This window comes from Amblyomma maculatum, chromosome 7 (assembly GCF_055883805.1).
Source record: "Amblyomma maculatum isolate TAMU_Amacu chromosome 7, ASM5588380v1, whole genome shotgun sequence".
Lineage (NCBI taxonomy): Eukaryota > Metazoa > Arthropoda > Arachnida > Ixodida > Ixodidae > Amblyomma > Amblyomma maculatum.
The window spans coordinates 114,559,843-114,582,888 of NC_139350.1; the positions used below are offsets into that span (position 1 = coordinate 114,559,843).

General features: G+C 46.1%; 1 protein-coding gene across 1 annotated transcript in view; it reads right to left on the reverse strand.

Moving 5' to 3' along the window:
• Nucleotides 1–264: 264 nt before the first annotated feature.
• Nucleotides 265–23,046, reverse strand: part of LOC146184469 (uncharacterized) — a 38,020-nt gene continuing 15,238 nt past the window's right edge. The window contains exons 2-4 of the mRNA XM_084608551.1: nt 8,205–10,373; nt 3,411–3,545; nt 265–870 (exon numbers count right to left, since the gene is read on the reverse strand). Coding sequence (XP_084464677.1) covers nt 265–870; nt 3,411–3,545; nt 8,205–10,373 — 2,910 coding nt within the window. The remainder of the gene's footprint in view (nt 871–3,410; nt 3,546–8,204; nt 10,374–23,046) is intronic.

Genomic DNA, 23,046 nt, shown 5'->3' on the forward strand with positions numbered 1-23,046 from the left:
GCGAATGATGTACTCATTTCTGAGCATGCCGAGGATGCAGAAGAGTTCAGCATAAAGCTTTGGCTCAAGAGTGTTGACAGTACCCAAAATGTTGACAGTACCCAAACTTCAAGAGCTTGGATCGCTGGTAGATCCAGTAAAGGTACTGAAAGTGAGTGAATGCCGTAAAGACGCTGGCAGAAGATCTTCCCTTGCCGAGAAAGATGTGCCAAATACGATTTCCTACAAGCAGAGGTTAGGCACAGGGCCCTGTCAAAATAGCATCTACCTTGGCGAGCTCAGCCGGCCATCGGGGAAGTGACTTGAAACTGCGGAAAATTCGGCACTTTGAAGTGAGTCTACTTTGAAGTGAGTTGTGTAGTTGTCGACTGTGAAATGCACATTCTTGGCTTTAGCTGGCTTCTCGAAAGTGTGCAATTGGATAGGACTGAGTTTGACCTGCCTCGACTTCTTAGAGCGGCAAATCTCAGCAATATGACCTGTCTTACCACAGCAGTTGCAGACAGAGCTCTTTGGCAGGCAGTCTGAGCGTCTATAAAATGCGCGGCCGCAGAAGAAACACACCAGAATATCACGATAGCCTTCCGACTTCACATCCAGTGAGCGCGTTCTGGCATCGACCGGCCGTCGCGAAAACTTTTGAGTCGCAGTATTAGTGTTGACCATGCCTGGCGAGGTAGACTGTGCGAGTGAGCGTTCCTTGTCCGCATCCTCGGACTGACAAGATTGCGTCCAAGCTTCTTTCAGAGTTACCTTCGGGAAGCAGCAAAGCTTATTAGAGAGACGCATGTCGAGCAATCCAATGACAAACCTGTCGCGGACCAAGCGTTCTTCCACTGCCGGTGACTGGTAGTTGCAACGTTTGATTATCTAGAACAGCTCGGCGTAAAATTCGCCGACACTCTTACCTGGTTGTTGAATGCGCTTGTGAAACCGAGACGACTCATAGAGCTTATTACAGAGATGTTCGAAGTTCTCGGAGAAGTGTTTGACAACTGCGTCGTAGGCGGCTAACGTGGCAGTGTCGAATGAAAAAGTGTCTAGCAGCGAGCGAGCTTCCTGCCCATACAGTACAGAATCGTATGTACTTGCATGTCTAGCGGAGTGTTTCGTAGACCGGAGAAAGCGGCATAGTCCTCGAAGCGAGACTTCCATAAAGACCAACTTGCAGGGTTGCAGACGTCGAACGCGTCTAGCGGTTGCAGAGTGAGGCCTAGCAACTATGCCTACTGGGCGCTTTCGTTCGTGAGCATCTTTTTGCCGTTGAGGGTCGTTGAGAGCTGCTTCAATACGAGTTTAGCATGCGGCTGTCATTTCTGACACTATGTTGTGTGGGCGTTCCCGTGCTGTCGTGCCGGGAGGCCAACAGAGAAAGATAGCCAGGCAACCACGCCGCTCCTGAACCAAACACAAACTGATTCATTCCAATCCCCCTGACTGGGCTCCAGTTAAGACGGAAGTTCATATGTGGCGACCCCAACGAAAATAGGGATGACAAAAAAGAAGTGTCGGAAGTTTTTTTGTCGGAGAAAAAAGAACGATCTGTTGGTGCAATGGTATTGCACGAGCAATGGAGTGGGAAGTGGCAAAAGGGGTTAGAAGATTATTTTATGTATCACTTGAAAGGTCGTGAGTGGTATCACAATTTGATTATAAAGAAATTGTGCCCCAATAGAAAGTAAACATTAAGGAAAGGGGGTGTGCCAACTGAAAACGAATGGCCAAGCCCCATTATATGGACATTAAAAAGGGTAAGCTTCGTTTTCAAAAAATGAGGAGAAAGCCGCCATAAAGAACCACAGTCGTATAAAATGCTGGTATCTAGTTTATAAAGGACAAAGTTTCGGCTTGCTTGGAGAATGATAGTGTGATAGAAGAACTGCAGAATGGATTCCAAAAAACAAAGCAAGTGAGAGGACAATCAGTTCTCACTTACTCAGGGTACTCATATGAACAAAAGAAATGCCGGTTCCTGTGAGTAGCTTTTCTGAAATAAAGAGGCATGCGACAATGGAGTTCGATCATTTGTGGGACATACTGGGCGCACTGGAGACGGTGGCTGGAATTACTTTCTATTCGTTTAAAAAATATTTGTAAAGATAAAAAGAGATACAGCCATGGCTTATAGACAAGGATGTTCTTGTCATCTTTGTGTTTTTGGCACACCTTCAAGGACTGCATTCCAAACCAGAGAACACCGCAATATTCTTCAAGCGTTTTTTCAATCAAGACGCACAAATTAATCAGTAATTACTAGGACTGAGGCGCCTTGATCATGTAGTCCTAATGACTGATAAATAAAAACCTTTCCGCCTGATAACAGACATCCGTGGTACAAGGACAGAGTAGATCCCAAGTTTACCAATAAACAATGAGCACTAAGGATTTTTATTGATAAAGAGGACGACAAATACAGGTTATTGGCAAGTAGTGGCGGTGACAAGGCCGTATACAAGAAAAGAGCACACAGGCGTGATAGTGCTGAAATTAAAATTGGCCTGGCCTGCGCCCGCAAAAGAACTAAGCAACTCGGCGGTGATGTCAACAAACGTGCTCGTCGATCGTTGAACAAACAATACCTGTCGCACTCATCAACGCTCAATTTAAAGGCTGCTCAGAACCATCTGTAGATAACGCCCCAAACTGTTACTAGCGCTACAACTTGGAACATTGCAGAGACATACGCGAGTCATCGAAATCGTCGAGACACATCTCGGCGCACCTTGCGCGACAAAGAAACTGATAAAATGAGTCTCGCGACATCGAGATTTAGCAAACAAAGAATACTGAATTGATATACGTGCCAGAACCGGAGTGATAACGCCGCATGACAACGGCTCCTAAAGAACAACAAATACAGTTTTGAAGATTTCGCGCCTTTACTCCCCCCTTGAAAAACAACGCCTTGAACGCCTTGATGTTCCAAAATACACAAAGCAACTTATTCATAGAGTTACAAAGTTTAAACGCCAGTGATTATTCAACGCGCGTAATAAGGCTTCAGACGAACAACATGTACAATTTCTGGGCGCGTCTGCCGACGTTGTGATGCTCTCGTACTGTCAGGAATGACTTGATAGTCGAGTTATTCAACGCAGCGAAGTATTTTGTGTGGCCCAAAGTATCGTGCGAATAACTTTTCGCTTAGCCCATGGCGGCAAATTAGAGTTCAAAAACATAACTGGTCTCCTGGCTTGTACTCTGCGCGGCATCGTCATAAGTTATATCGCCAGGTGTTGATGTCGCCGTTGATCTTTAATAAGCAGCCGTAGGAGTCGTCGGGCTTCCTCTACACGCGGCAGGTAGGCGGCGATGTCAAAGTTGTCCTCGTTGGTTACGTGCGGCAGCACTGCGTAGAGCGTCGTTGTGGGCTCCCTGCCGTGCACAAGCTTGAACGGAGTCGCTCTCGCCTTCTCCTCGACTGTCTTCTTATACGTGAATATCTCGTTCGGCAGGATGGGGTCCCAGGTCTTGTGTTCGGCGTCCACGTACATGGTGATTATGTCTGCGGTCGTTTTGTTGGGGCGCTGCGTAAGCCCATTGCCCTAGGGATGGTAGGCAGTTGTCCTAAGCGGACTCGTTAGACTGTAGTGCAAGATGACCTGCGTGAGCACAGTCGTAAATGCAGTTCCTCTGTCCGTGATGATCACCTCAGGAGCGCCTTCTCGCAGAAAACTTCTTTCGACGGAAAATTTAGCAACTGGTGCTACGGTACCATTAGGCACGGCTTTGGCTTCGGCGTGACTGGTGATCAAGCTGGGAAGGGGCCTAGAAGGTCCATCTCAATTTGTTGAAAGTGTTTACTCGGCGGCGGCATGGGGCTCAGCCAACCACCAGGTCTCGTCAGGGTTGCTCTGCGTCGCTGGAATTCACAGCACGGTCACACATATTTAACAAGGTTGGCAGGCAACCGCGACCAGTAATAATTTTCTTGTATCATGTGTAACGTGCGCGCCAATCCGAGATGCCTTGCTGTCGGTTCATCGTGCACCGCCTGCAGAATCTCATGTAAGATGACTTTGGGTACTACAAGAAGCTGTGCTTTTATGTTGGTTGCGCAGTTATAAACGACGACGTCGTTGTACAGGGCGAGCGACAATAAATGATGCCGGAACACAGCAAGAGGGGTAGCGATCTTTCCTTCGAGGTAATCAGCAAGGTCTTTTACCTCAGGGTCCAAGCGCTCCTGCTGTACAAAACTGCTGGCGTTACCGGTCACAAGAAGGCATCTTCGCCTTGTTACTTCGGTAGCGCATCAAGGGGAGCTCGTGACAAGCAGTCTGCTTCAAAGGGCTTGCAGCTCTACTTATAGACGACTGTGACGTCGAGTTCTTGAAGACGCTAGGCTCCATCCTGCAAGGCGTTCGGAGTGATCTTTTAAGTTGGCGAGCCAGCAGAGAGCATGGTGATCGGTCATAACCATGAATGGTCGTCGTACAAATAGGGGCGAAATTTTTATGTCACCCAAATGATGTGAAGACATTCATTATCCGTTGTCGAATAATTGGCTTCAGCTTTCGAAATTGAACAGTTGGCATAGGCGATATCTTAATCCTGTCCTGCACTCTTCAGAACGAGAACCGCGCCTAGGCCCAAACCACTTACGTCGGAGTGAAGTTCAGTTTCGACGTTTTCATCAAAGTGGACCAGGACAGAAGGGGACTGTAGACGGCGCTTAAGCTTGACGAAGGCTTCTTCTTGCTTCCCTTCCAATTTAAAATCTACGTCAATCTTTGTAAGCTGCGTCAACGGCTTGGCGATGTGCGAAAAGTTCCTGACAAATTGTCGATAATTAGCGCATAACCCAAAGAACCTGCGTAACGCTTTCTTGTCGGCGGGAGGTGGAAAGTGCGTGATCGCAACCGTTTTCTCTGGATGGGCGAACACCTTCCTTGCTAATGATAAAACCCAGGAATCGCAGTTCCTCGTAGGCAAAGTGGCCCTTCTCTGCTTTCAAAGTTAGCCCTGATGACTTGATAGCTTCTAGCACTGTCCGAAGCCTTTTTTAGTGGTTTTCGAAGCTACAGGAGAAGACAACGACATCATCCAAGTATACCTGACCAATCTGCCACTTCAAGCCCGCAAGAACAATTCCATTACTCGTTGAAACGATGCTGGTGAGAGGCCATATGGCATCACATTGAACCCGAATAGGCCGTCCGGTGTGATGAATGCGGTCATCTAGCGATCTCTTTCATCGACATGATCCCGCCGGGGTGGCGCAGTGGTTACGGCGCTCGACTACTGCTCCCAAAGACGCGGAATCAAATCCCGGTCTCGGCGGCCGCTTTTCAATAGAGGCGAAAAGCAAGGCGCCTATGTGCTGTGCGATGCAAGTGCACGTTAAAAACCCCTGGTGGTCGAAATTTCCTGAGTCCTCCACTAGGGCGTCTCTCACAGACTGAGTCGCTTTCGGACTTTAAACCCCACAAATCAACCAACCAACCAATATTTTGTCGAAATCAATTTGCCAATAGCCGCTATACATGTCAATCGATGAGACACACCTTGCACTACATGTCCTGTTCATGTAAATTTCTTCCTGACTTGCACTAAAATGTCAGTAACTTGAGGTATTTCTCTGACCCACTCTGCAGGTTTCGTATCTCTTAATACTGCCCGTACCATTTTACATTCCATAGCCCTCTGCTTATTCCTCAACTTTAGTAGAACCCCCTTGACCTCGACGTGTTAGCCCTATAGGTGAGTACATGTATATGCAACTATGTAAACGTTCGTCTTGAGCGATACCGAAAAGCTGCTAGTCATAAACTGCGAGTGCTAGCCAAATACTCTGCGTCCCAATCTTATTCTCCTTGTTATTTCCCTTTCAAGGTCCGGATCTGCGGTTACTACCTGTATTAAGTAGACATATTCGCCTAATATTTCCAGTGCTTCGCTACCTAACGTAAACTGCTGTTTCTTCCCGGGGCTGTTGAACCTTACCTTAGTCTTCTGCAGATTGATTTTTAAGCCAACTTTTGTAATTTTCGTATAAAGGCCATGAATTATTCTTTGCATTTCTCCCGAGTTACTGCATGGCAATGTCATCAGCAAATCGACAATTACTGTAGTAGTTTCTATCTACCCTTACCCTTAACTGCTCTCGTTGAAAATCTATGGATACTTCTTCCATTCAAGCTATGAATCGTACTGGGGAGATCGTGTGTCCTTGCCTAACACATTTCTTTATAAAAATTTTGTTACTTCTTAAAACAGGACTACGGTTGCTGTACAGCCAGTATATACATCGTCCAGCACTTTCACGTACGACTCGTCTACACCCTCATTTCGCAATGCCTTTATGACCGTCGAGCTTTCTGCTGAATCAAATACGTCCTTCGTCACTGCGGGTAAGTCTGATTGGTTTTCCCTACCGCCAAACTCATTATTGTCCTGACCTCTCTGGCTACGGCAGAGAACAGTATAGAACCCCTTGGCAACTTTGACTATCTTGACCATATTCATGTTGACATTGCCCGCCTTGTCCCTCAGCGGATACACCTGATGTTTGCCTATGCCTCTTTTCTCCTTCATCAACTTTAGGTTTCCCCTACTCTTTACAGCATGATCAATTTTCTCCATATTATGCTTCCTTACTTCGGATAATTTGGGCTCATGGATTAGCTTTGATATCTCTACCAAATGTATCTGGTCTGTTGAATTTGAAGCTTTCTTACTTTGGTGTTGCCTAAATAACTATTTCGTCTCCTTAGACAGCTTACCGGTATCCTCTCTAACTATCCTACTGCCTACTTCTAAAGCGCACTCAGTAATGATATCTGCGAAATTATTGGACATTGCTTCTAGGCTAATGCTGTCATCCTCGGTTAGAGCTTAATATCTTTTCTGTAGCGAGATCCTGAACTATTCTGCACTCCCCCTCACCAGTAATGCATTGATGGACTTCTTACTAATCTGTTTCGTTCCTTCTTCAGCTTTAGAATAAGTTCAGACCTTACCATCCTGTGGTCCCTGCATTGCACTTTCCCGATTACATCTACATCCTGCATAATGGCGGGGTTAGAACACACCAAATCAATTTTATTATTAATCTCCCCGTTAAGAATTTTTCATGTCCACTTCCGGTTTGCTGAAGAAAATGTTCATCATTCGTGAGTTATTGCACTCTTCAAACTTAATAACTGCCGCCCGCTATTCGTAGACCAATACCAAAGTCACACACTGCCTGGTCTCCTGTTTGCTTTTTCCCTACCTTGGCATTGAAGTCGCCTATTAGTAAAGTATACGGCGTCTTTCCTTTCCGCTGTTCGTAGACGCTTTCAACTGCCTGGTCATCATGACCACATGTAGGTGAGTATTCCTGCACAATCTTTAATTACGAATAATTAAGCCAAATTACGATGCCCTTTTATTAATGCTATACGCCACGTGCGCTGTTATGAGGGCACTACCATTGCCGGAGCTCTAGCATCACCTACCGCACAGCCGTTCGCATTATGTCTGTTCCGCCTCCAGCGCGTATTTCGAGAATGGCAGAACGAAGCGGCAGTCGCGTGCTATTTCGCGGATTCAGGCGAATTGAAAACGTTGATGTGAGAGAGAAAAAACTTTATTGTTGAGACTAGTGTTACTGGGTCTTAGTGGAAGAGCAAAGTGGCCGTTAGCTGGTGGCTTGTGGCGGCTTCTTCAGTGCGGTTTACGGCGCCCAATTGTATATCGGGTCTCGCATTATGAAGCACTTGCTTCCAGGATTCAAATGAGGCAGCTTCTATGAGAGTCTTTCAAAGGTACCAGTGTGCAATTTGGCAAAGATATGTATGCTTCTCAGCCCGTTTACGGCGTTCGCGAAGAAATTTCCAGCGCCGTGGGGCTGTCCGATGTAATCGCAAAATTCGTGATCGAGATGAAGAGCGTCCACTACGACATGCGGCTAGAGGTAAGCACCTTGCTTTAGCTATTGCAGAGTGTGTAATTTCGTATTGTGGTTCCTTATGCTTTTGGAGATGTTCGGAAGATCGTGAAAGCCACCTGCACCTGCAAATCAAAATCGTGAAGACTGCTGCAAGCTCGCCGCTGCGTTGGCTGTTTATATTATAAAGCCACTATCATGCGTCGCGAACGCACGCGTCGCGAACGCTATGGGCGTGGAATAAGCAATCATCTCGCCCGAATCTTGACACGAAGAAGTTGATAAGGATTTATTTTCAGTTGAGAGCAATACTGATATTTACGACGCTTGCCAGGTCAATAATTGCCTCCTGCAGGTCCTTCACCTTCTTCCTTGCTGATTCAAAATCGAGCTTGATCTTGCGCTGCACCTCTTTCTTCCAGATGTTCTTGAAGTCGTTGCAGAAGGGCACCCACGGTGCAAAGAACTCCTTGGGCCACTCGGACTCGTTCTTGGACTTTGGCTGCAGACTGAAGTACTCCTTGGTCTCCAGGAATTTTAGCCGGCATTCCTCAAGGTTCTCCTCCTGCTCCTTGTGCTCGTTGTAAGCCTTCTTGAGGAAAATGTTCATCTGCTCCTTGAAGGGTTCCTGGTGTTCGGCGTCGGAGTTTGCCAGCACTTTTTGTACCTTCGTCTCGCAACCTTCGACTTGGGAGTGAAGCTTCTTAAGATCTGCCCTGATGTCATCGAAACTGACTAACCCAGCCCGCTCCATGTCGCTCGGCTCAGGCAGAGGAAATTTCAACTTCTCCCGGGTGATGTTCGCTCTCTCTTGGGACTTGCTTATATAGACTCTGACAATGTAGTGAAGAAGAGCTAAAGAGTTGTCCTTGCTCTTGACGTCCTTCAGCTTGGCCAAGATCTCGAGGCCAAAGCCATCAGCCTGTCCACGACTCCTATTCCCTCCGTTCATGTAGTTACCGAGAGCCAATATAAGACCCAGAATGTTGTGGACCTCCTTGTTGTGCAGCAGCGTCTCGCATGTTATTTTGAGGTTGTTGAGCTTGTGTTCCACACTATTGATGGATTCTGTGTACGTCGACTGGAAGATAATGCAACCCACACGGTCGGCATACTCGGGGATGCGAGACAGATCGAGCAGAAAGCGCTCTGGCTTGTCCAAGGGAATGTCGGGCTTCAGGGCCAGATGGTCTTGGATCAAATTGAGCTCCTCACTCGTGGGGCGAATTTCGTACAGAACTTGCAGAGTTTCCAGGCTTACAATCGGTGTGTCAAAGTTGTAGATAGCATTTTCGACGTCTGAGATTTCAAGACGAAGGCTCGATATGAGAATGCCTACATTTTGTGACCGCTTCTGGACAAGGAGCTTCGCCACCTCTTTCCCTTTCTTCTGGTTGGTTTTCGTTTTGGCAGTTGGCTTCTTCTCCTGGATCTGTCTTGAGAACATGTTAGCAAACTCATCCCAGTCTGTAGGAGGAGTCTCCTCCAGACACTCCCACAATGTTTTGTGGTCTTTTTCCTTCTCGGGAGCTTTCTCTGGCTGCTGTGCGGGCACCTGTATTCTCGTCCAGTATAGGGGCTTCATTTGTGCCTTGGGGTTCACGGGTTGCTTGCGGGCTATGGCATATGCGCTGTGCCAGCCGCCCACAGGGGGCGCTGGTAGCGGTGCAGGCCCCATTCCTGGTGGGGGAGGAGGTGGTGGAGCTGGCATGCCATGGACAGGCGCCATCAGCGGTGGTGGGGGCGGAGGAGGGGGCATGGAGGACATGGCTGGGAAAGGCCGTGGAGGTGGTGGTGGTGGTGGGGGCGCCATGCCCATGGGAGGAGGGGGTGGAGGATGAGGAGGCGGGGGTGCGGCCCCACCCAGAATGGATGGCGGAGGAGGAGGTGGAGAGGGAGGAGGCGGGGGTGCAGCCCCACCCAGAAAGGATGAAGGAGGAGGAGGTGGAGGAGGCCGTGGAGCGCAAGGAAAGGATGATGGTGGTGGCGGAGGGGGAGGAGGCGGGGGCTGCACAGCAGCAGGGCTGGTCACAGAGACTGAAGTTGGACTAGGTTCTTTGCTAGTGGGCACTTCGTCTGTCTGGCACTCCCGGTGACAGGTGTCGACCTGCGCCTGAGACTCTTGCGTTGAGCGCTCCACCTCGTCCGTCTGAACCATGCCCACAGCAAACCTCCACTGCGCCTGCACCCCTTTTTCGCAGGTTGCCATTGCGGCAGTCTGTGCCTCGCATGACCGCAGGGACACGAGGGTGGTCTGGACTTCCCAAGACCGCTGTGGTACACCTTGCAACACGGGGGCCCGTCGGGGCACCGCGACTGCCTGAGGTGCATCCAGATCACGAGCCTTTCGGGCCAGTTCCTCAATGCCAGCCAGAGTTTGGTACTTGTCAATCTGCTGCTCCAGGCGAACAACCTGGCCTTCGTAGTCAGTCGGTTTCGCAGCTTGCTCACCGCGCAGCGAGAAGAAGGCTAGCTCGTGTTCTTTCTGCAGTTTCTCCAGCTGCGAATTTCAAGAAAGGCTGTTTTTAAAAATAAATAACAAATCGCTGGATTTTTTCCGATGAGTTTTACTTTGAACGAATGCTCGGAAGCATTTGTTCTGCACATTGAAAACATTTGTCAGTGACCTTTCTAGCCGTTTCATGCCCCCTTTAACACTGAGGGGGCGGAGCGGCCGAATAGATGCACCCAGTGAGGGAGTAAGACCGTGAGAGAGGGACGTGTCTGTTGAGGGCGTGGCGACCGTCACTGGGCAGCGTTGCACAATGTGTGTTACTCCGGAGTATAGTTCACTATACTCCGGAGTGAGCAGTCGTGTGTCGCTCACGCGTCCTCAACTTCGGCATCTCCCTTCACATCAGTTACTCCCCAGCGTTCACAGATAGCAGACGTTCACGCGTAGTGCTCCCTGGATCTCGGCTCCGAGCTGCTCGCTGCGTCGTGAAGAAGCTTAACCCTTTAACTGGCAAGACCAGATAAAGCGATGCCATAGTTTTTTCCTTCGTTTGTATTAGTTTTTGTTAGTCTAAATGTGCATCCAAAAAAATGGGAATGCGTTTGAAAAAGGATGTCAAAAAATACAGTACGTCAACAATTTTGTTCATCTGCCAAGATAAGGAGCACAAAGCTGGCGCACTGACATGAGTCAGTCATGTCCTATTTGAGCTGTAATTGAAGAAAACAGTTGTTGCCGCTTTTCAGGCGCAAAAAGACGTGCACATTTGGTGGACTTGAAGCCTGACACACTTTTATGGCAGAGAGCACAGCGCCCTCTGACCTCCTGTGTTGACTACGATTTCCATAAAACACCGTTGTTTCCATGGCTCCAGGAAGATAAGTACGTTACTTGCTGGCAAGAACCAAAAAAAAATGAAGTGATGAAAAGCTAACGTTCCGCGAAGCTTATTTCACCTTTATATGAACAGGAGGTAACAGCAGGTCCCCTGTGCAGCCATTGGCTTTGGGACCTCCTCCTGTACTTACCAATATTTGTATCATTCGTTGCATTCAATCAAGAAATTTTGATTCTGATTCTGATTCTGACGAGTACTCAGATTCCCGCCATAAACTGCCCCCCCCCCCAAAAAAAAAAAAAGAAAAGTGACCTTGAGCAGCTCACACACAAGCGGCAACGCAAAGGTAGTTTTAAACAAAGTTTTCTGTGTTCATTTACATGTCCAGTATCACATTCAAACCAATTGTGGAAATAAAAACAAACAGCCGACTGCACATCATTGGCGGTAAATTTTTACCTTATTCTGGCAGCTCGACAATTTTGTAGTCTATTTATTTCGTCCGGCACTGCCGCTTCTGCTGCGAAATAGGTGATACTATTCTGCACGGGCCACGTTTAGAGACGCCTCTACAAAGAAATAAAATTGTCGCCACCCTTAACTTCGGATATCGGCATCTGCTGAGGCCAGAACTCTGCCAACGTGGCGCGCGCGAAGAGGCACTTTGAGGTTGAACACGGTCATTACGGCCATCTATTGACGACTCATACATCTTTATTTCAGAGGCTACTTTATAAAAATGCTAAATTTGGAGGAACACGTTCTAAATTTTAGGGAGAGGCATTTTGTGGCCGCCTAGAGTGGGTCAACAATATTGTTGATCTGCTGGTTAAAGGGTTAACTGAGCTCACCTCCGAGCCTCAACTGGAGCTCACCTTCAAGCGCGCTTCCCTCTCTCTCTCTCTCTCCCCCCCTAATCCCACCATCAGACCTTTCGGAAGGACATTGTAAAGAAATACGTTGTGCCTGTAATAATAATAATAATAATAATTATAATAACAACAATATAATAATAATAACGGCTCACTGGAAGGGAAGGGCACAGTATTTGTCACACTTGCTCTGTCGACACCTGACCCGCGCTGTAAGGGAAGGGAGGCAAGGGCGAATGAAAGTAAATAGAGAGAAAGAAGAGCCGTAGTGCAAGGCTGCGGAGTAATTTCGATCACCTGGGGATCTTTACCATGCGCAGACATCGCACAACCCCGAGATTCCTCTTCGATCGCCTCCATCAAAACGCAGCCGTCGTGGTCGGGATCGAACTCAGGTACTCCGGCACAATAGTCGGGCCTCTTACCACTGCACCACCGCGGCGGGGCTGCCTGTTTTCGCTCATTTCTGAAGACGGTGCAGGAAAAGTTCAGGACACGGCTGGACTGCGCGTTTGCTTCGCGTAGCAGTGGATGACGCCTGCCCGTCTGGCACTGCGGTGCAGGTTTGACGGGCTGAAGTACAACGGTTACGAATAAAGTGGGAACGTCATTCTACTAATTAAATGGCGCAAGAACCTCATAACAAAGTGTAAAATGCATGAAAAGTACAGCAGGGATAAGGAGTGTTACGCACCTACTTCGCATTTGATTAAATATGCAAATCTGCAGTATTTTGTTTCTATTCCCTGTACAGTTATCGCCTTCAGCTCTTGCCGCAGCTCAATAGGTCCTGGATATATCAGCAGATGATGTGGCCTCCACAATCATTTTTATTTTTCACACTCATTCAGAGCAATCCAGCAACAAGAATGTTTATGTGTAGACCTTCACCATTATGTGTGATATTTAAACAAAATTGCTTGAAACAACCAGACTTAAGCTCTGATGAAAGAGTTTATTTTCAGCCTATCGCCAGTTTGAAATTAAAAACAGTTGACAGTAGCATGCGGACATAAAGTGCACCATTATGTGAAAGAACACCTAACATGCATATACATAAACACACCCTCTTATCTCCGACCTATGAAGATTAGGAAACAGGCCTATGAAAGGTCGCTCTTCATGGCCTAGTCAGTGGATTCTGTTACTCGCAACTATGTGCCAATGGTTAAAATTATAATAAATTTTTTGGATGCTTCTACTTCTTTCTGGGAGTAAAATATAATTTTTAAATGAAAATTAGAAAGCGCTCAAGTTTTACCTTAAGAGCAGACGTGAGGCGACATTACACCATGTTTCATTACGAAATCTTTTTGTTTCTTTTCTTGTTTAGGTAAAATTTATTTCAAAAACGTTATTGCTGTAACATCAGTGCACATCTAAAACACAGGTTAATAAGCCATAGGCAGCAAAAGCGCTCTCTACATGCACCTCTAACTTGCGCGGCACCAAGGACCCTATGTGGAGGCACCTATCTCTTTTGTATCCAAAGCTACAACTGGATAGTCAGCGGCGAATTTCACGTAATCGTCGCTAGTCACTACAACGCATGTACACGCCATAAACATGTCAGCGAGTTTCCCTGGGCTTCAAAAGATGAGAAGAAGGGAAGAATAATGAGCGAGGAGAAGAAGACTCTAGTAAACAGGAGCAAGAAGTCTCGGAAGACGCCTAGAACACGAGCAATCCCCGATCCCACTATAGGTTTTGCAGCCAGTGCATCGGGACTCAATTATCAGACCCTGGTGCAGTCTGCTTTCCGGCAGAGAGCACTATATGCATTTCTTGTGGTGTGATTAAACTATTATACGCTTCATTTACACTGCCACTTCTGGAAAGTTTTTTTTCTTCAGCAATATTTTTATACTTTAAGAAAATGTTCGCGTATTGATGTGCTAAAATGTATTTGAAATATATTGTATTCATTTCCAAATCTGTGCTGTCTTACTCCCTGTATCCTGTCGAAAGTGCGCGCTTTCTTTAGTGATGATGTATCAACCGACCCGGCTACTCTCCTTGATATCTTTAGTATCCCGTCATTGCATCCATTCTCCTGAATGTATAGCCTTAGGGTTCGTATTTGGTTAACCTTCGGTACGGACATTCCTTCCACATTCATACCGATTTCTCCGATTTCTTGCACCTCAATGATTTTGCGTTGACGACTAGAAGTTACGATTTCTACGGTGACCATGAATGCCCCCTACTAGCCGCGTAGTCCACTACAGTGGCTGCCGCTGCCTGCAGCTGTCTCTCAATGCTCGCGTTAGACCCCTGGTTTTTCCAGAGATTGGTGTCGTACGCGTACAGGCTAAATTTGAGCCCCTCGATGTTACTCAGCGCTTTTGGGAGACACCTTATCGCCACGTTGTAGAAGAATTGGGAAAGAAGCGACCCTGCGGTATGCCCCTACTTCCTAGCTGCAATATGGGAGACTCAATATCTTGGAAACTAACGCAGGCTGTTCTATCTCTTAGGTAGTCTCTTATGTAGTCATATATTCTGGATCCCACTCCGATCTCCTAGAGACAACTGAGAATAGCTTCTTGCCTGACGTTGTCGAAGGCTTTTGTTAGGTCTAGTCCCATGTGTACTTTGACGTTCCCAGATCGTTAGTCTAATATTTCGTGTTTTAGTCACAGTATCACGTCCTCTGCGCCAAGCCTGGCCGGAAAACATCCATCTCGTCCGCCCATAGGTTGGTTTGCTCCATGAAACACGCAAGTCTCGTTTGTGCCATGTGCTCTATAAATTTCCCAACACGCAAGGTTAAGGAATGGGTATACGTTTTTCCCGTTTTAGGGGCTTGCTCGGTTTTGGCTTTACGATTACGTTTGCCGCTTTCCATCGATTCCATTCCCACAGAAAGGCTCTTCAGTGCAAGAAAATCAGGCGATAGAAAGGTTTGAAAATGCAAACCTCCCCCGTTAGCGTGGCTCTCCAAGCGCAGTTAAAACGACTAACTCTGTTCCTCTGGGTCAAAAATACAAGACCACCAGATCTCCACATTACTCATATCTCGTAATGGTGGTTTGTAAATGCGGCACAAGTGCCAAATTGTGTCCAGCATAATTGTATAGTCAAAATACCGTCGCTAACGCAAAGCTAAATCATGATTGGGCCAATCGGGCGCGAACCTTGACACCCTCCGCAAAGGAAGACCACACTCCTTCCCAGACACAAAAGCAGTCAAGAATTATACCTAAAATGCTCATTCCTTCAAACAGAAAAAAAATTATTCGGGTATGCGCTTTTGCGTGAACTCTATGAGAAGCAGCTGCTTTTAGAGGTATTCTCAGAAACCTCCGGCTGAGGTATACATCCTGGACATAAAAGTTTTTAAGCTAACTCTTCTGGAACGTACAGCATGATGCCATCAAAATATGCTGTGATACGCACACTGCCGCAGCCTGGCATCAGCAGTCCTTGGAGATCTACAGCCACGAAGAAAGGCTTTAAAGGCTGCAATGCCAGGACAAAGGCAGAGGAGGGCAGAGTGGGAAACCAAGACGAATGGCGAGTGTTAAAAATCGGCCTTCGCGCGGCCATCAAAAGAAAATATGCTGCGAATTGTTCTATAAATCACCTTTATTTAATCGCTGAACAGACTTCATGCTAGAAATTGTTCACACTGTTGTTTTACATCAAGTTACATGATGTTAGAGGTAGTTACGCCTTTCGATGTTCTGGTAATATTTGCAAACATTACGTGAGCGCGATGACCAAAGTAAGGAAAATTTTCGAACCGACTGAGCATGCTTACAATTAGTACAGAAATCATTTATAACAGTAATTACAATTACAAATAATGAATAGCGAGAATTCACGACAGCATTATGCACACGTGTCAGGGTGTTGAGCCCTGATATGCCCAGTGTAGAATCGAACCCGCATCCAGGGGGTTTCTAGCCGTCATATACATAACTATTCCTACGTAGGCAGCGTGCGGACACGTGACTGTGCTTCCATGAGCGCTAAACAGATATAGGAACTTCAGCAAATGTGTGTGGGTAGCCTGCGTTGACCTAGATGACGTTTTTGCAGTTAGAGCACAGCTTTCTGTAGCAGGTGCCTTCAAATATTACATTGGGGACATTGCGGGGGGGGGGGGGGGGGTTGTAGGCATGCATGCCAGTCGTTCAGCCCCATCTCGTCTGATATGAGCGAAACCAGTAAAGCTTATGCGGCCTCATATGCACTTAAAGGTGGCTTTCCCATAAAGTGATCTCATAAAAGCTGCACCTGCCTCAAGTAATCTACAAGAAAGTGACTTGGATAGCATGCAGGCCCGCAAGACTTTTTTTTCTTCCGCCACGGCCCCAGTTTTGCCGAGGCAATCTAATGAGGATGGCTTCATTTCTACTGCGTCAGTTCTTTTCCACAGTGACCCCACCTTTACTGGATCTGCTGTCAGTTATCTCACAAGGAACCATTATTCTGAGTGTGTGCTTATTTGGTCGGCATTAGTCCGAGCAACCACCATATCGAATCCGTGGGGCATAAATAGAGCAGTGCCAAATAGTTCTTGCGTAGTAGAGTTCTGTTAGGGACTAATGCAGGTATTGCAACGATTGCCCAAATTCTAAATGCCCTCACAAAACCACAACAGGTCCCCTGTCTGCATCGAGTTATGTACGCCGCGAGTCCCCATATTGCTAGTGTCAGAATGGTCAAGGACATGAGTGCTGACTCAAGGTAAGCGAGACCTGTCCCTGCAAAAATAAGCACTAAAGCATATTTAGCTGCCGCTTCAAGGCCGCTGCCTGTGCTACAGTGGTCACAGCGGGCTGAACACAGTGCATTGCCTGAGTATTATCTGCATGCAATTTTGCATCCCTTATTTGTGTTATATGTGCCCTAAATTATTATTACGGCCGATTTGTGTAACAGTTGGAAGCTTCTATATATTATAACGAAATTTCATTCGCCTTGATTATTGTGACCTTGTAAACTTTTCTGAAATGAGGGGGAATTACTCACACCTAATTGTTAATATATGAGAGGCTAGTTTAGGGAGCCTACTAATTTCCGTAGTGTAGTATAAATAGAACTATAGTTCTATTTAGTACACACAAGATAAGAGGTTGAACTAGGCATACGTGCTCTCCCGTGTGTTTGTTGTATCCATGTTTTCAATAAGTGTTCGTTACAGACATGCTAAGTTCACCTACCATGATATCAATGCTGTTAAGATCGTGTGGCCGATATTATGTGCGAGCAAATTGGCTTGCACCAATAATTCGAGTCCAATGGGTCCGCATAGCTTCATCGTCCCTAGCGGACAATGTACTATAATTAGGCGGCGCCAAGAGGCTATGCTGCCTATCCGCGATATTTTGGAACGATAGGACGTTTCGCACTCAGTTTATGCCCGAACTACAAAGGTCCCGAAGTCTAGCAGTCCCGCAGTCAACACCTGTGGGGTGCGAATGTCGTCTGGCACGCAAGTAATACGGTATTCGTGGACATTGTATTGCTTTACTTCCTTCACGTGATTGTTTTCTCAATGACAGTCTCGCACGCCTCTCAGTAGTGTCAGGAACGTTCAGTTTATGGCTAAATCATTGCGCAGCTGTGTCGAATGAGTTTTGTCGCCGTGTCGTGCGACCAACACTGGATCGTCTAAGTCATGAACTGATGACTAATTTTCTGAACACTTTTATAGGAGCAGAGGAGTTTCAGATGCTATTAACCTGATGTTTATTGCTTTTGTCCACATCCTAACAAAAGCCCATCAATTGTCCACATAGGCACGATATGCTAACAACCTGAGCAAATATACTTGGACCCATCCTGGTGGAAGTTGGAACCCACGTCGGTCCATATCATTAAGTGAGTAGCCCGCCGAAATCAAAAGGAAACTTTCATCCAGAGTGGCGACCCACATTGGTCCAAAGTAAAACCATCAAGGGAAATAGTCAGAATAGCACATTTGGAAATTGGAGGAAAATCGACAGTCCAACATCCGCTTCCTCTATCTGTGTCAAATGGGACTCATTCGGATGTTTGTCGGCAGCCCACGTTAGGCCTTGACCAGTCTCCATTGAAGAAATTGCATTGATACACCAGGGCGCACCCGTGTTGTTCATATTAGAACGACCGGTGCCCTCACTTTACACCCTATGTTATGCTTTATGTGTCATAGGTGGGAATCTATGAAATTAGATAGGTGCAAACAGGCTGTAAGCCGCCAAAATGTCCCTAATGCAAATAAGTGTCGCCATGTGGGCCTCATGTACATTTTGTTATCTGTTCATTTGTTGAAATTTTACATTTACCGGAAAAATGTTTTGACTAGATTTGGCTTTCTCCATAGTATACTGCAGATGGCAAAACAAAGGCAGTGGCTCCACCTGCTTACGTTTCGACCATTTTAAGCCACCTATTGGGCTCTCATATTGAAGCAAATCCCGCTTGTCATGTTGAATTTGTACATTTTATTTTCCTTCGACGCTCATAACCAGTTGCTTTAAACGCAATTTAGCATCTTGATTTAGCAACACAAAATTTTCAGGTAAGAAATGATTTTAAAATTTAGGAAAGGTACCAAGTGAAATCCAGGTTTTGTGTCCCGCCGATATTGAGAGACATATACAGAGGGAAAGACGTCTTTAAAGAAGCTATGATGAATGTTATCATGCTCTACGAATAATTTGAACTTAGCGTTAGGAAAAGGAATTTTTTTCTGAACACATGGTAGGTCACACACGGCATCTCTCATAGGGTAAGTCGTTTCGGGAGTGCGACCCCATAATCCTTTTCTAACCAAACAGTTTGCGTTCGTTTGGAGCCATATACCACAAGAAAATAAATTGTATAATGCATTTCATGCTTAAAAAAACTGTTGACGTCTAATTTTAAGCACCATGTATATATACATGCAACGCTGGTTGAAATGGGATGAAATATATTGAGAAATAAGGCTGCAAGAATAAATGCTATAGTATTGAGAACTGCAGTATGAAATGTATGCGCGATAATGTATGGGAACTTATTGTGCACAATACACATATAAAAACGCAGGTCGAGCTATTACGCGGGACCACGTTGTAATGGTCACTGATCCTGGTTTCGGAGAAAAATGTGGGCCTACATTGTAAGAAAGCCCCACATTCATACATAAACGGAGCTGAGAAGTTGCTTTTTAGAAAACAGCCACTCTTATTCACTGCGACCGCAGCTCCGAAGAGAATCCGCCGTGGTGGCCCAGTAGCTGAGTGCTCTATTACAGAGACAAGACATCCGCATTCAAACCTAGCCGCCGCGCCCGAGTCTCGATGGCGGCAACTCCGAAGTTCCTCCCATTTACTGCGCGATGTCAGGCCAAGCTAAAAAACACAGCTAGTCAAGTTAACTCGCATTCCTCCCTTCAAAGCCTGAGCCGCTTCAGTATATTTAACCGCACATACGATTACCGATGCTGCCGCCTATTCTGGTACATTGCTCATATGCGGAGAACTGCAACTCATCATTCGAAGACATGAAGGTCGTATCAGATACTCAGATACCACAGCACAGCCATAACGCGAAGGGAACATCAGCGCGGCCAGTAGCCTGTCTTTTTGATATAGGTGCGAATTCAAATCATAAAAGCGGTACCCGGAGGCAGCACACGCACCTTGGTTGGAGTGACCCAGGTTTCAGAGAATAATCAGCGTGAGAACAACCGATTTCGGATCAAGAGCCTTGACGATCGACCGTCGGTTGCCAGCGAGTTCTTCTTCTGCTTCTTCCTTGATAAATGGCACATACTCACGAACAGGGATTGACCAATGTTCCGTGTGGACTTCCAATTGTCCTACAGATGCTGAATTAGTGTAATAAATTAATTATCAACTAAACAAAGACTAAGATATGAGATCACAAATCTGAATTAAAGGAAAAAAATACGAAAATAAAAATTTGAAAATTTGGAATACATAAGCAAGAAACTGTCCGTAGCCAAAATGTAGTTAAGTAAATACTGACAAATTTGAGGCAACGCAAATCCTTTCGCTCTCGCACCGAAAGAGAGTAGAAGCGGGACCGACAACGTAAATCCCAATTGGGCTACTGGAATTTCTGAATGCGCCCTCCTCTCATGTCAAATCCTTCGCCAAGCGAGAAAGAAATGTTCAATGCTTTCAATCTCACCGCAAGCCTCACAAAGATTGGTATGGCTGAACCCGCATCTGCATAAGTGAAAATTTAGACGGGGAATCCTGCATCTCATGAGAGGCAGCGTTACCTCACACGGCCGTGATTTCAATGAACTTTACCTAAGTATGTGAGATGTTGGTATTCTGTTGTAGATAGCAAAGAATCATTGCATGAGCCGGCTATGTATTGATAACGCTGAAAACGGGACATAACAAATACAATGATATTAGGAATGGTGCTTGGAGCAGGGGCATCAAGAGCTGATTTAGCCAAAAAGTCTGCCGCCTAGTTCTGGAAAATGCCGAAGCGACCGGTGACTCAGATGCAGCGTATCTGTTTCACCCATCCTTATAAGAAATACTTTAGTGAGCGCCAGAAAACAGCGTTCCGTGCTGACACCAGTGACAATAAAACAAAAAGAGAGTCTGGTAGAAAAATTATGTTTGACTTTTTGCCAGGAATTTTTAATAGTGGAAGCCCGATTGCCATAAACTCCGCTAAAAAGATCGGCGTGTAATCCGGGACTCACAGCGAAAGACTCCAGAAAAGAGCCTGAAAAGATTGCAATTGCTCTTTTTTACGCAGTCACAGATGCATCAGTGGCGATTACAGTGTGTTCAGGGAACTTCTCAATGTGATCAGATAGGAGACTGTAAATAGACTTGAAGGTAAGTACTTCACATAGGATGGAAGTAAAGAAAAAAAATTGATATCGACAATGGACGTTGAGCAACCAATAGGAGTTATAGTACCGAGGTTAACACCATGTTTGCTAAAATGCTTTGCGTAAAAACAACTTAGGGCAAACGGAACCTTGACCACTGGTGAGTGAGTAAGAGGGCCGGGTTTGACGCAAAAATAGGTACAGCCACCCTGGGAGTAGCCTCATATGACCGCAAGAATATTCTGACACTTAGGAGGAGGAAACGGGAGTTAAGGTCCGGAACGCGGACCCCCAAATATAGAACAGTGGTTGGTACTTATTGTGGAAGCCCTTGGCAGAGGCGCAGAGCACGTCGCTCTAAAAGCAGCAAAGGATACAGCTGATATTTCGGCAACAAGGAGAAAAAATAACGCGGCCAAATTTCAGCATCGTTCTCACATAGGCTTTGTGCAGAAGCCGAAGAGTATCTCGATGCATTCGAAATTTACTGTTACCAATATGAGCCTACAAAGTGCATGCTCACCTTTCAGAACATCAAACTTGATGTGAGGCCTCAAATCGATACTAGAAAATGCTATTGCCTAAATACCTCACAGATTCCTCTTGAGGTGTGACCTCTGAGAGGTAGTTTAACGAAAATATAAGGGGGTTTCGGCACACTACTTTTGCACTCATTTAAAGCCAACTTAATTTTGTCAAAACCAGGCCTCAAGTGCTGTAGTGAACGATAGAGGGCATGAATATGATTTGCGGAGGCGACGAATCTTATGTCATCTGTATATACTTATATAGTGACATCAGGATGAACCGTAACAGCGCACATTATTATATTAAAAAGGAGTGAAGAGAGCACTGAGCCCTGGGAGACCTCTCTTGTCTGTGCATAGTTATCTGAGAGTAATGAGTCATCAGTGCAAAGTTGTATCGAGTGAAAGCATTCCGGCGCGTGCTACATTTTCTAAGCGAGGCGCCAGCTAGCACCGATCAGATGACAATAAGGGAGGTGGAAGAAAACAAAGAACAGTTCTCAAACTCTCGGCTTACGTGGTGATGATCGTGGCTTGAGTCCACAGAAGCAAGCTACTGTAGTGCGCCCAAATGGCTCTGGGAAAAGCAGTTGCAGGTCGGGGTCTCTTTGCCACTCGCCGTGCTCTCCGTTGTCTCTTTTGTTAAATACCTTTCTCTCTCTGTTTTTGGTAATGCATAATTAATGTCAAAGGCCGAAGAAACTTGAAACAATTTAAACCGAAGTTTTAATACTGAAAGAAATTTAACGGAAAGAAACATAAAACTGCAGAAAAAAACTTGTGTCTAGGTATGTTATGGGACCAGCGAACGATATTATTACTTAGGAAATCTTTATCACTTCATTGTTTATTAATGGTTGAACTTTTTCTTGCAGGAAAAGGAAGGTGTGGCCTGTAATATTCCCTTGCCTCGAATAAAGACATCAATCTTTCCTATGATAGGGGGTGGAAAGGCCGACTCTGGGAATCTGTTTTTCCCTTGGCAGAGCTAATAGCCACGTTCTGCAGAAAATATATATTCCCCGCTGTCGGTGTTGCAAGTGAAGTATCGCGGACATGGCTCTGGTAGGATTGTAGCTGGCACCTAACTGACACGTACGGCTATGCATCTATTCTTCGTAAGGTGACGCTTCGTCAAGTGGCCACGTAACACAACCCATTTGGCAGGAGCTGCAAACTGTGGGCCCTCACCTCAAAGGGCATGCAGGGGTAGTGGATTCGAGCTCACAGGGCCCTTCCATCAACTCCAAATTATACCGACTGCTTCTAGGTCACGCAGGCACGTTAGTACGTCTTTGTAAAGCGGGTCTTTATGTGTACGTTTTGCGGACTTTTACATAACGTCACAGCTTAGGACGATATGCTCAAAAGCATACGGATTAGAAACAAGTTCACAAATAACACGGCTAATTTTAGGAAAAATAAAAAAGAATAAAGGAGAAGCAGTGCGTCTGCACAGAAATTCACACCACTATTTTCTGCACGCCCATCGGAATGCGCCAACCACTGCCCTATGCCAAGACCTCCGAGACGATGTCGTACGTCTCCTTGTCCAGCGGTCTTTCGCACTCAGCATACTTTTCACAATTGTAGAAATCCCGTTCCCAGTTAATCCATTGCTCTCTAAGCAGGCTGAACCATTTTGATGGGTAAAACGTGCCTTAAATGCCCCACATCG